The 14,530-nt window shown below is 34.2% G+C and overlaps 1 protein-coding gene across 2 annotated transcripts in view; it reads right to left on the minus strand.

Moving 5' to 3' along the window:
• The window catches only part of ZNF654 (zinc finger protein 654), a 79,544-nt gene that overhangs the window by 44,944 nt on the left and 20,070 nt on the right, over positions 1 to 14,530 (minus strand). For both annotated transcript variants that reach the window (XM_032351958.1, XM_032351947.1), the window contains exon 2: positions 10,401 to 10,546. In XM_032351958.1, coding sequence (XP_032207849.1) covers positions 10,401 to 10,546 — 146 coding nt within the window. The remainder of the gene's footprint in view (positions 1 to 10,400; positions 10,547 to 14,530) is intronic.

Below are 14,530 nucleotides of genomic sequence, written 5' to 3' on the forward strand. Positions count from 1 at the left end.
CTAGCCAAATGTATTATCTTCTTTGGGAAAATGTCTATTCAGATTCTCTGCCCATTTTTTAATTAGATTTTTTTTTTAAACTATTGAGTTATATGAATTCTTCGTATCTTAGGGGTATTAACCACCTCATCAGATACATGATTTGCAAGTATTTTCTCCCATCTAATAGGCCACTTTTCATTTTGTTGGTGGTTTCCTTTGTTGTGCGTAAGCTTTTTAGTTTGATGTAAGCCCCCTTTTTTATTGTGCTTTTGATGCCTTTGCTTTTGGTGTCAAATCCAAAACTATCACTGCCAAGCCTAATGTCAAGGACCTTAGCACCTACATATTCTACTGGGAGTTTTATGCTTTAAGTCTTAAGGTCAAGTCTTCAACCCATCTTGAGTTGATTTTTTGTGTATAGTGTAAGACAGGGGTCTAGTTCCATTCCTTTGCATGTGGCTATCCAGTTTTCGCAGCACCATTTATTAAAGAGCCAGTCCATTTCCCAATATATAATCTTGGCTCCTCTGATGTAAATTAACTGACCACATATGCATGAATTTATTTTGGGGCTCTCTGTTACGTTAATCTATGTATTTGGTTTTATACCAAGACCATACTGTTGTTGTTGTTTTTTAAATACCATACTGTTTTGATTACTACAGCTTTGTAATATAACTTGAATTCAGGTCACATGATGCCTCCAGCTTTTTTCTTCCTTCTCAAGATTACCTTGGCTATTTGGAATCTTCTGTGGTTAGAATCAAATCTTAGGAATTATCTGTTCTATTTCTGTGAAAAATGCCATTGGATTTTTGATAGAGATTGCACTAAATCTGTAAATTGCTTTGGGTGGTAATGGACATTTTAACAACATTAATTCTCCCAATCCATGAGCATGGAATATCTTTCCATTTATTTGTGTCTTCTTCAATTTCTTTCATTAGTGCCATGTAGTTTTCAGTATACAGGTCTTTCATTTCCTTGGTGAAACAAACTTCTAGATATTTTATTCTTTTTGATACAGCTGTAAATAGGACTTTTTTTAAATTTCTCTGACAGTGCATTATTAGCACACAGACATGTAATATTCTCATACACTGATTTTGGGTCTTGCAAATTTATTGACTTTTTTTTTTTTTTTTTTTTTTTACTAGTTCTAACAGGTTTCTTTATAGTTTCCTATGCAAAATATCATATCATCTGCCAAAACAGACAGTTTTACTACTTCTCTGATTTGGAAGACTTTTTTTTTTTTTTTTTTTGCATGATTGCTCTGGCAAGGACTTCCATTACTATATGAATAGAAGTGGCAAGAATGGGCATCCTTAGAGGGAAAACTTTCAGCTTTTCACCACCGAGTGTAAGTTAGCTGTGGGCCTGTGATAAATGTCATGTTTATGATGCTGATGAATGCTCCCTCTATATCCACTTTGTTAAGAGTTATTATCATAAATGGATATTCAACTTTCTTAAATCATTTCCTGCATCTATTGAGAGAATCATAATGATTTTTATCCTTTATTTTGTTAATGCAGTGTATCACATTGATTTGTGAATGCCTGAACCATTTTTGCATCCCCTGAAAAACCCCACTTAATCACAGTGCATGATCCTTTTAATGGACTGTTGTATTCAGTTTACTGACATTTTGTTGACTATTTTTCTAACTATGCTCCTCAGGGACACCGACCTGTAGTTTTTCTTTTATTGTGGTGTCCCTGTCTGGTTTTGGTATCCAAGTAATGCTGGCCTTCTAAAATGAGTTTGGAAAGTATTCCCACCTCTTCAATTTTTTCAAAGAGTTTGAAAAGGATTGATATTAATTCTTCTTTGAATATTGGCTGGAATTCATAGGTGAAGTCGTCTGTTCCTGGACTTTTGTTTGTTGGGAGGTTTCTTTCTGACTACTGAGTCAATCTCCTTTCTAGTAATTAGCCTGTTTAGGTTTCTATTTCTTCATGATGCAGTCTTAGTAGATTGTGTGCTTCTAGGAATTTATGTTTCTTTTAGGTTGTCAAATTTAATGGTGTATAACTATACATAGTTGTCTCTTACCTTTTGTATTTCTGTGGTATCAGGTGTACTATCTTCTATTTCTGATTTTGTGTCTTCTTTTTCTATTGATGAATCTAGATAAAGGTTTCTCAATTTTACTTTTCTTTACAAAGAACCAGCTCTTAGTTTTATCGATCTTTTCTTTTGGTTAGTCGTTCATTTCCATTCTGATCTTTATTTATTTCCTTCTATTAACTTTGGGCTTCATTTGTTTTTTTTTTCCTAGTTCCTTGGAATGTAAAGTTAGGTTATTTATTTGAGCTCTTTCCTGCTTCTTAAGTAGGCATTTACCCTCCTGAACTTTCCTTTTAGTACACACTTTTGCTGCATCCTATAAGTTTTGGTATGTTGTATATATATCTATTTTCATTTGTCTCAAGGTTGTTTTGGTCTCTCTTTGACTTCTTTTTTGACCCATCTGTTCAATAGAATGCTGTTTAATCTTCACATATTGGTAGTTTTTCTAGTTTTCTTGTTGTAATGGATTTATTTTTATGCCTCTATGGTCAGAAAAGATGCTTACTATTATTTCAATCTTCTTAAACGTATTAAGACCTTTTTGTGGCCTAATAAATGATCTATCCTGTGCACATGAGAAGAATGTATATTGTTTCTTTTGGAGAGAATATTCTATATATGTCTGTTTAGTCCATCAGGTCTAATGTGTTAAGGCCAATGTTTCCTTAATTTTTATCTGCATGATCTTAACTACTGATGAAAGTGGGATATTAAAGTTTCCTACTATTATTATATTGCTGTCTGTTTCTCCCTTTAGATCTCTTAATATTTGCTTTTATGTAATTTAGGTGCATCTAAAGGAATGTTCTCAAGATTTCTGTGTAAGGAGCAATGGGCAAAACTTTGTCATTTTCCCAACAATTTCAGAAGCATTTCTTTTTTCTTCTTCTTCTTGTATTATTCCACTATTATGATCCAGTTTTACAGACCAAAGCTATCAGGAGGAAGGGAGGAAAAGTTGAAAGGTTCAAATCTCTAGTTTTTCAGGAATCTGGCTTAGCCCAAAATAAAGACATTCAAATTCAGAAAAACTCAAACATGTATTTACACCATTCATAATGACTATATACATCTTCTTCTAAAGAATAAATAATCTTTCCTAATAACAGTGAAATAGTAACAGCTTTTAGTCTACTGCTTTTTCTCTTTAGTTTTTGTGTATCTCAACTGACCAAGAATTATCAAGTCTTCCTTCAATTATATTCAAAAAGCCATAAATACCATGCTGTAAAACTATACATATATATACCTCTAGGTTCTGATATATACCAACACAGATGGGAATAGGGTATGTCATCACCTGATCACTTTTCATCTCTGTCAACATAAATATACCAGTTAATAATCCCTCTCTATCTCTGCCAAGTCTCAACTGCTTCAACCCAAAATTAACAAATGGAGCAATACAGGCCAAAATTATAAGGAAAAATGATTGTAGGCACTACTAACTAGCACCAAATGAAATGCTGAGTTTCTAAACATAGCCAGTATAAACAAATGCATGCAGCTTTGTCTAATGTTGACTTTAGCTACAACAAATCCTGAAAACAAAATATTCTAATGTAAAGGTAAAGAAAAAGCAATGCCAAGGGAATTTAGTATGGGAATTAAATTAAGAACGCCAATTGCCGCAAAAAGGAAATTATTTCTTTTTTTAGTTATTTAATTAATTTTTAAGTAGGCTCCATGCCCAGTGTGGGGCTTCAACTCGTGACCCTGAGACTGAGTCACATGCTCTACCAACTGAGCCAACCAGGAGCTCCAGAAATCATTTCTTTAAAGAGAGAAAACAAGGAAACAGGCTAGCCAGCCTAGATTTCTCTATAAAATAAATGAGATCACCTGCCACAAATGATTAGTAAAGATAACAGATATAAAATTGGAGAAGGTTTTGAGTAAGTGTTGGTCAAAATAATAAATAAAAAGTCAAGAAGCAAAAAGAGTGCTACATGTTGCAGACAAAGACTATATGGATGGGGCCATAAGATAAACACATTTGGTGGGGCCTGGCCCCACCCCAAAAATCAGCCCTTATAATTATCCTTTCTTCCTTTAATTTCTAGGCTATTTCTATTTCCTAAGTTAGTTGAAGCCTATTCCCAAGTTATATACAACCAATTAAACTTGAATAGAAGATAGGCACAAATTCTATGTTTCAAATATAAGCCAACTCAGCAATATAGTCAGAAAGGGTTACTGATTATCATTACATGTGTGGCCTAACATATGAATGTCTAGCCACTCTAAATGAGACGCTGATTGTACCCATTTAATTCCATGAAAGAGAAGGCTTTTTGGTCTTCTCTTACAGGCAACTTGGCATATTAGGGCATACATTTTTAGTATTTGACACTACACATAATAAACATTACTAGCTGAACTAGTTCCCTCTCCAGTGGATTATACAGATCTTTGTGGACCTAATGGATCCCAGGCAAATATGCACTTTCCATCATGGAACCCTGTGTGGAATGCTAAAATCTATGAACATTTACTTTCTTTGGGTTAAAGGTGGCTGAGAAGGCAGCATTGAAGTTTGCTTTTATTTTATATAAAACTGGTAAAGTCTAAGTTCTCTGCCTAAAGATCCACTTAGTTTCAGGGTGTTTGGCTCAGTTTTACCAGTAAAACAGAAACCAGTGTTTAACCAATTTAAAATAAGAAAACAACGGGGGGGGGGGGGGGGGGGACGGACTTAACTCAGACTTACAAAAGTCCCCTAAACCAGCTCAGGCCTAAGTTTTCTTATCTATAAGAGATTTAACCTGAGGTCCTTTTTAGTGCAAATACATACACACACAGCTAAATCTTCATTTCTTTAGAAAATATGCTTATAAAAAGAGTCAACCTAGGTAAAATCATAATTAGCCAACTTAAGACCCTTCTCTCCGGGACTATATTCATTGCCACAAAATTAAAAAAAAAAAAAAAAAAAACCTCAAATATAAATAAAAACAGAATCCATCTTCCTTCCCTGTAAATAAGACCTTCATAAAACTGTAGTTTTTGTGGTCTCCCAGTTTATAGAAGGCACATCTTCACATACGTGTAATTTATAAGATAGAACAGGCTTTTATGAAGATGGATATATGGACCAGATAATACTGCCACAGAATACAGTAACTTATATGTTTAACATGTTTTATACACACACACACACACACACACACACACTCTCTTACAATATATATATTTACATAAAACAAAATCTCTAGGTATTACTTAAGTTAACTCTTTAGCTCACCTATAACTTTTTAGTATGTCAAGGGAATAAAAAACATTACGTACATGATACAGATCACAAACAAGAATTCAACAAACAGATATGAATTACAATGAAATCCATTAATATCCTGACATCTTGTCCAGTCACCTTGTACATTCTATTTGCCATCCCTGGGAGGCTCTCCTGCTCCTTCATCTAATTGTTATCATTTGTTCGGAGTTCAGCTCGAGTTGTTAGCTTACCCAACAAATTTTCCCTGACCTCCCAAACCAAGTCAAGCCCCTGTTATACTCTCTCATGGTACCCTGTAATTCCTTCATAATTATAATTACATAACAGTGTGACTGCTTGTTTAATATTTTTTAGCTTTGTAAGGTCTTTAATAACAAGGATTTCTCTCTCTTATTTTCTAAAATGTTTAGCCTAGAGCCAAGCACAAGAGATTTACTGAATGAATGAATGATTACGGAATTAAAATTTTCCAGTTTATATATTTATTTAAGTAAGCTGAACACTGTTACAGACTCTTTATTCTCTTACTAGTATCACCATGTTTTTATTTCCTCATTTTTCTTCTGGTATTACAAATACTTTTGTAAAGTATTTGTATTTGTATCTGGTATTACAAATAACTTTTCTGTTAAAGTAAACTCTTAATAATGCAGGAAGTTTTCCTTACAAGAAACATTATTCTTTGACAAACTACTAAGATAGTTTACTTTTTTCCCCCTAACACTGTCCATCTCAAGATAAGATTTGCTTCTGCTTAATACATTATTTTTTCATTAGCAGTAGTAAAAAAGATAGGAAGCAATGAAACAAAAACTAACAAATTAGTTAAATTTAAAAAATAATAAAGTGCTTCTGAAAACCTTAAAAGCATTTCCCATTATGACACAAATGTTAACAAAGCTTATACAGGTGAAAGGGGGGGAGGATGAAAACAGGTGAAACAAGATTAATATATCTTGTTTATAAATAATGTACTTCTTTTAATACTTCCTTATTCTCCTCAGAAATCATTAGAAAGTAACTAAAACTATTTTGGTAGCTTTCAAAATGACACATAAAATTATTTGTAGTGGATATCTGTTATGATTGTTTACCTAGCAGCTCTGTTTCACACTACCTCATTTACTTCTTGAGGGAACCCCTTAACCCTCCAACATTTCTATGGTTCTCATTGGGCTGTCAATTTAGTAATCCTATTCCCCCCAGCCATGGGGTGAGCTGATCATCAGACTGAGCCAAAAATCTTACTATACTCTCCTTAACACAGCTATTAGTCAAAGCAGGAGGCACATAACGTTGGCTGGCCTCAGGTTTCCAAAAATATTTTGAGGATAAAAAATGGGGTAGGGACAAACCTCTTGGTTTTAATTAAGCTTAACTGCAGAACTGTCAGGATCCCTGAGTGAATGAGCATAAGAAAGGGAGAGAACGGTTCTAGGTGATATTTTATTCTCTGGATTCAGAAAATCCTGAAACTAGTTCTAGGCCTTGCTGTTCCACAGTGTATAGTCATCTAATAAATCCCCCATACCCTTCTTTTTTTGCTTAAGCTAGCTTGACTGTTTGTCAGTTTTAATCAAAAAGTCCTAATACATCTCCCATATTCACTTGGGTATCATAAAAAAATAAATAAAAGAAATACATATTTTCAAATAATACAGTTTTTTTTTAATACTGCATTGCTCTTACAAATTGATTCTATAAGGTTATATTCTCAACTCTCCTTCCTCCTCCAATTTTTTTTTTCAACTTCATTGGGGTATAACTGACAAACAGAAATTGTATGTATTTAAGGTATACAACTTCATGTTTTGATATACAAGTAACAGTGAAATTATCACTATAATCAAGCTAGTTAACGTATCTATCACCTCACACAGTTCTCACCTATAATTTTAAGTATCTATAAATAAACTTGTAAAAATACACAATGTACATGCACTCTTTTAAATTTTGTATACATATATAAAGCAAAAAATATATAGTTCATATATATGAAATTAATACATCTTCAAGATTTTAAAATGCTAACTGTACAGAAAGAATTCAGTCTTCTCTCTCACTAGTCCAACACCCTAGAATTAACAGCTTTCAAAATTTTTAATAGCTGTTGATAATAAGCTTTGTCAGTACTTCCTTATTTACCAATTTTAAATATTACCTCTTAACTTCCTACTGTGGGAGAAGAGAATTTAACTCCTCACACAACCAATTCCACATTCACATTAGTTATTATTTCCTCTATTATTGATCTTTGTAACTTACACATTTATTTATGGTTTCATGTACTACTGATACTCCATTTTGTAAAATAAGAATCAAAGGATATTTTTTAGTGACCGTATTCTTTACTTTCAACTGTAACTTCCATCAAATAATCTTATATTGAATGGTTAATAATTTTTTGATCTGTAACTATAATTATTTTTGTACTCTACTAAAAGTTTAAAGCCAGTGAACATCATTTACGTTAAAAAAAACTGTGTAGGGCGCCTGGGTGGCTCATTGGGTTAGGCCTCTGCCTTTGACTCAGGTCATGATCTCAGGGTCCTGGGATCGAGTCCCGCATCGGGCTCTCTGCTCAGCAGGGGGCCTGCTTCCCTTCCTCTCTCTCTCTGCCTGCCTCTCCGTCTACTTGTGATTTCTCTCTGTCAAATAAATAAATAAAATCTTTAAAAAAAAAAAAAACAACATTCATTACATATTAAAGTAGTTTGCTATAATTCTGTGTTTTTTCCCGTTCATATTATTTTTAATTTTCCTGGAGTATTTAATTCTTTGCCTTTTATCCCTACCTTAAATGGTTCTAAATTCTCAAGGTTACTCTCAAATCTCCATGTTTACTGAATATTTCCCTCTTCAAGGTGATATATCAGTTAAGACCTACTACTTAACAGTGATCCTAGGTCTTCTCTTCCCTCTACCTCATGTAAAAAAGCCACTATTTTCTAGATCCACCGTTATTTTCTAGAGCACATTCTCTAATAACTTCCTAAAAGAAAGGGTATGTCAACAAGTCAATATTCTATATCCTTACATACCTAGAAATGTTCTAACTCTCACACTTCACTTACAGTTTGGGTAAGTATAAAATCCTACATTGAAAATAATTTCTCCTCCAATCTTTCAAGACACTGATTCATTATATTCTACCACCCACAGTTAGTTGTATGAGTTGTATGAAGACTGATACCAATTTGATGTTTGTTCCTTTGTAGGTAACCTAGTTTTTCCTTGTTACAAGGTGTTTGTACCTGTTTTTTCATTCTTGGTATTTTGAAATCACAAAATGATGTATTTAGCTGAAAATCTTTTATATTTACTGTCTTAAGCACTTCTTGAGCTCTTTCAGTCTGGAAGTTCATGACTTTCAGTTCTAGAAAATTCTTTTATTTTTTTCTTTAAAATTTTCCTCCAATATATTTTAAGTTCTTTTTCTGGAACTCCAACTAGTGAGATAATGAACCTCCTACATAAAGGCACCAAATCATTTTTTTTTTAATACATTCCTTCTCTTTGGTTCTGTTTTACATCCTGGATTATTTCTCCAACTTTACCCTCCAAATTTCCTCCTACAGAACTTTAAATTTTAACCATCATCAGATTTAATTTACACAAACTCATATTTGGTATCTCATTATTCCATTCATATAGCTTGGTATGTTGGTGTTTTAATGTTACACATATCATCTTAACTCTCCCTGAAACTGTATGTTATAGATTTTTATATTTTTCATTTATTTTCTTTTATTCTTTTATTTTCTTCCAAATTTTTCACTGTATTTTTTTAATGTTGAAGGCATTCCTCAACTGTCTCAGGATTCCCAAATCCCCACTAGTATGTAAGAATAAGGCCATTAACAGATTAATTGGGAGGTCTAGTAGCATTTCTAGACTTTGGTGAATGACAAGTTTTTCTTTAGAGTAGTTAAGTGATTAACTAGCTGTCTCAAAGAGGAAACTTTAACTGCCAGAATGCAAAGGTCATTGCTCCAAAGTCATTTAATTCTTTAGAGGGGGGAAAAAAGCAACTGTTTCCCTACCCTAACTTGGCCCTAGGGTTTGGTGTTTGGCCTGAATGGAAAAACTGTAATTAACTCCTTTATCTCCATTCTCCCAAAGTATCTAATTCCCTGCTCTCTATTTCATGCCTTGCATATTCAAATTTTACACCTCTCTAGGATTCTGGGGGCTGGTGGGGGAGGGGGAGTGCAGGACAAACTAGACCTTCTATGTTATAAGGCAGAGGATAACTCTGTTTTAATTGCTACAGGTTTTTTAAATGTTTTACAAATAATCAAGTTTACATACAAACATAAAAATAAGCATATAAAATAAGAATTTCACTAAGTAATACTGATCCTGTAAGACATTCTCTGATATTTTCTATTGTATTTTCTAATGCTTATAAATGATTTTACAGCATGTTATTGTGATGTGTGATCTGAGGCACGCGCCCGTGCACAAAACAAAAAGTGAAGTTGTGACTTGTTCTGTCATGTTTGTGACCACTCACTCTTCTGTGTTCTCTGCCCTACAAAATTTTTGAAATCTTTCATTCACTGGTGGTTCTTCTCTACTTTATTTTCACTGTATTTCTCTCTTTTATGTCTTTACTATAACTTTAGTAGGATCTGCCAGAGCAAAAATAAAAATAAATACAAGTGCTCAAGGAAAAAAAAAACTGGAAACTCCTGGTTTTTGAATTCTTCTAAGGTATTTTCAAAAACCAGGAGTTTCCTAAGCTCTTTCTGGCCTGATTTAAGATCCCTCTGCTAACTCTGATGGCCTCAATTGCTGTATTTTGGGACTTACCATTAGAGCTAGGGAATTAAAAAAGGAAAGTGATGGTAGTGACCATAAGAATCTATGCAAAAATGCCATTTAACTCTAAAATTAAAAGTAAATTATGGCTATATGTTCAAAGTTAAACCTGAATACTTAAATGGAAAAAATGGAAATTTCTTTTTTCGCTTCTCTTTTTTTTTTCTTTATAACCATCCAGGGTTTTGGAAATTTCTTTCGAGGGAAGACTTTAGGAAAGGCTCCTTTCACAGAGAAAATAACCAAAACCCAATTCTCATAAGAAGTAAAAAGTACTTACAAAGCAAGGCTACTCAAAACATACTGTACGTGCTCACATTCATCTGGGAATGACGCACTGGCTGATGTAAAACAGCAGAGTGCAGTCTGAAGAACCTGAAGCTGTGGCAAAGGGACCTGCCATCTTCCAGCATAATCTTCCACGACCTGGTAAGGAAATAATCCAAGAAGTACATTATTACAGAAAACGTTCTCAACATCTTGAGTTTAAAAATTATGATGACACTACTAAATAAAGCATTAGTTTAGTGTGAATACAAATGATTTAGGGGAAAAAAACCTTATTGTTTATTTTCCTAGTGTACATCTGAAAATAAAATTAACTATTACCTTTGAACATGTAGAGAATATAGGATATGAATAATTATACTGTCCAATTGCCAAACCTTTAATAAACTGTAACAAATGTCCTTTACCTCCCATATCCAGCCTTTGTCAAAACATCAATTATCAAAGATTAAAATAGCTAGGCAGCAGAATATAGTAATAAAGAAAATTAGAAATGAACATGATTATTATCACTACTATTTATTATAGACTAAATTCTAAGCATTCTGGCACCAATGGGTATTAAAAAGTTATAGTGGCATGATGCTCCGATTATAAAAGTTTAAACTGCACAATATGATGGAGTAAAGAGTCCAGAATATAATTCATCTTGGCTGTGACACTTTACTAGCTTTACTAGCTTTATGAATTTGGACATGTCATCTTCCTTCTCTATGCATTAGTTTCCTCACTATAAATAGAGATAATAATGCTTATCTTCCAGGTTTACTGTGAAGCTAAATTAGAATAATTTAGGAGTAAGCATTTTAGAACCATCAATTGCTATAAAATGTTACTTACGATTTCTCATATACAAAACTGCTATAATAAAACAATGTATTGTATTTTTAAAATACCTCATATTACAGAGGTTGCCAAACTATGGCCTGCAGGCCAAATCTGGCCTGCCACCTGTTTCTGTATAGCCCACAAGCTAAGAATGTATGTTACATTTTTAAATGGTTGGAAAAAAGTATTTTATGATGCCTAAAAGTCATATGAAATTCAAATTTCAGTGTCCATAGAGCTTTACTGGATCATAACCAGATTCATCCATTTACTTACTATCTATGGTTGCTTTCCTGCTATAACAACCAGTTACATAGTTATGACAGAAATCATATGGCTCACAAAGCCTAAAATATTTAATATCAGCCCCACTACAGAGAAAGTTTGCCAACTCTGTTTTAAAAGCTGGAAAAAAATAGAACAGAGTACAAAAGCCAAGAACACTCAGAGCTCAAGGACTTTTCACGCTCATCACTTCCTCTTAGGAAACAAGTTTTGCATGGGTCTCTTGTACTTCTACAGTTTTTCAACAACAACAACAACAAAAAGGCCCGACTACCTTCATCTTTTCAAAGATATTCATAGGCAAAAACCTTGAAAAATAGAGGTGATGTCTCCCTCTATAGCAGTGAGCCTGTTTACTATTTAGCAATGTCATCTCCCTCTGGAAGAAATGACAGGCAGACGTCTACACTTGCAGACCGTTATAAAAGATTAGGGTTCCCTAAGCTTGGGGTTCCTCGGCTATGATGAAAACTAACTGTGAGTGCAGGATCCACCTATGCCATTTACATCACCTTATGAGAGTTGAGGGGCAAAGGGATCCACCATGAGCATGAAAGTCATGATGCTTGTTGTGCCATGAGTAATAGAGGTCAGTGTTTCTGACCCAGGAGTTTCATGTTTTCTGCCAGTATCCATGAAACTGTGGCAGGCTACCTTAGATAAAATTTTACACCTTACACAGTTCTCTTACAATTCTAAATTGCATTACCAGAAAGTTAACTGGGAAGTAAAAATTACTGCTATGATGACCCCAAATAGGACACACTTTTCTAAACTACCAAAGGCAAAAAGAAAAGAAAAAAAAAAAAGTTGGATACTGTGGTTACCTGCCTTTAAATTTTCTCTTCACTAGAGTGTTTGATCAGCTTTACTAATCTCTTTTTGGCCACCGTAACACCATTCTGATGACACCTAAAATATAGGTACCTGACAGTCTCCTATTTTCCTGTCCTCCATCCCAAACAGTCTGCCCTAATCCATATCTACTTATAACCTTATTCACTTCCTATTTATGGGATGAGTTTATCTCCTTAGAAGGGAAATTTTCCATTTTCTCAGCTTCTGTTCTTCTTATAGCCTCCCTCATTCAACAAGATTCTGCTACTGATATTCTGCCTAATCTAGCTGAGCCCAAACCTAACACAACAAAAGTCCTTGTGGGGGACATCTCCAATAGGTTTGTTAGAATACTTATGATGAGACAGAAACAAAATTACTGAAACTTACATATCTTCTTATACTATTCAACATCATACCAGACACTGCTAATACACTGTAACATTAACCTAACACTTTAAGACTCAGTATAACACTATTTCTCTTTTAAATATTTTCCTTAAAACATGTGAAACTGCAAACTACACTGCCCTTTAATTTGAAGTTTTTCTCCTGTGTTATCATAAGCACCAGTTAATGAGAGTGCATACCATGGTATCATAATCTGAATGTGCTGTACCAGGCCAAAGTACAGCAAACACCACATCTTCCATTTTCCTTTTTCTTTTGCATTCTAGTAAGTAACAATCTTAACATAATGACCAAAATAATATTCAAGTTGCCCAAACAAAGGGAAAGTATTTACCTGGATCTTTAAAATCAACCATTGCAATAGTTCTAAATTCTTCAAGAAAATGGTCTAAGAAACAGGATCAAGATCAACCATCCATTAGAGATTCGTAAAAACTTTTTTTATTATTTTTTTAACGATTTTATTTATTTATTTGACAGAGAGATCATGAGTAGGCAGAGAGGCAGGCAGAGAGAGAGAGGGAGGAAGCAGGTTCCCTGCCGAGCAGAGAGCACAACTCCGGGCTGGATCCCAGGACCCTGAGATCATGACCTGAACCATAGGCAGAGGCTTTAACCCACTGAACCACCCAGGCGCACCCCCCCTTTTTTTTTATTTTGAAGGACATAACAAACATACTGCAATGTAATTTACTATAATTTATAGAAACTATATAAATACTGCTGAAAGAAGTTACAGCTAAGGAAGGCCAAAAGCATGCCATGATACAAAGGGAGTTGAAGAAAAGGGCACAGCTACTGCTGGAATAGTGCAATGATCCTACAGCACTTTCTCAGCATTCTCATGTACAGGAGCATATATCCTGACCTAAGAGGGATACAGTATATAACTATACACTGCCATATCTTAATTTACAAAGGCAAATTATTGTGCGAATGAGCAGATTCATTCTTTGGCAAAACTGCCAAAAGACAGACTTAGTGTAAACCCATTCAATTAAAATTACATTCATTATTTAAGAACATTAAAATACATCATCCAAATCACTATGGACTGAAAAGTATCCCCCTTAAATTCATATGCAGTCTATGCATTGAGTGAATTTAATAACTTTCAAAATACCTGACATAAACATTGTAATAGACATTGTCTTTTCCCCATCCCTTCAGTAGGATTATGTTATTCATTTGTAATATAGCTACTACATATGTAATCCCCTAACTCTGAGGGGGTAATCCCCTAACTAACTGAGAGGGCAATAAGAGCAGTAACACCCCAGCAGCAATACATACACTTAGGGACCAAATCTTGGTTTCTGAACGCTATTCTCCATAAAAGAAACTTGGACTCCTCAAGGTCTCCACCAGCAGGCCTGAAGCAGGGAAAACACAAGAGAAGACTAGAACATTTTGTGGTGCCGAAGTAATGAAATTCTGAAAAATGATGGGGTACAAAAACACAGGAGCCAACCTGAAGGAGCTCCTAAGTGCTATAGCTGGAACAATTTAAGCAACAAAATAAAAGATAGTATTAGACTTAAATCCATAGAACAAGATAAATATCGAGGAGTCCACAGTGATACAAATAATCAGTTAAGTAAATGTTACAGATGAGACAGCACTTCCTCACACAAAAGTCCCAATTAATAAACAGAGAAGAAAAGAGATATAGAGAATCAGCATTAGGCAAATACACAGTAATGAATGCTGCAGACAAGAGCCACAGAGCAATGCTAGTATTTGTGGGTAAAGTTTCAGGCA

The sequence above is a fragment of the Mustela erminea genome, chromosome 1 (assembly GCF_009829155.1).
Source record: "Mustela erminea isolate mMusErm1 chromosome 1, mMusErm1.Pri, whole genome shotgun sequence".
NCBI classification, from domain to species: Eukaryota; Metazoa; Chordata; class Mammalia; order Carnivora; family Mustelidae; genus Mustela; species Mustela erminea.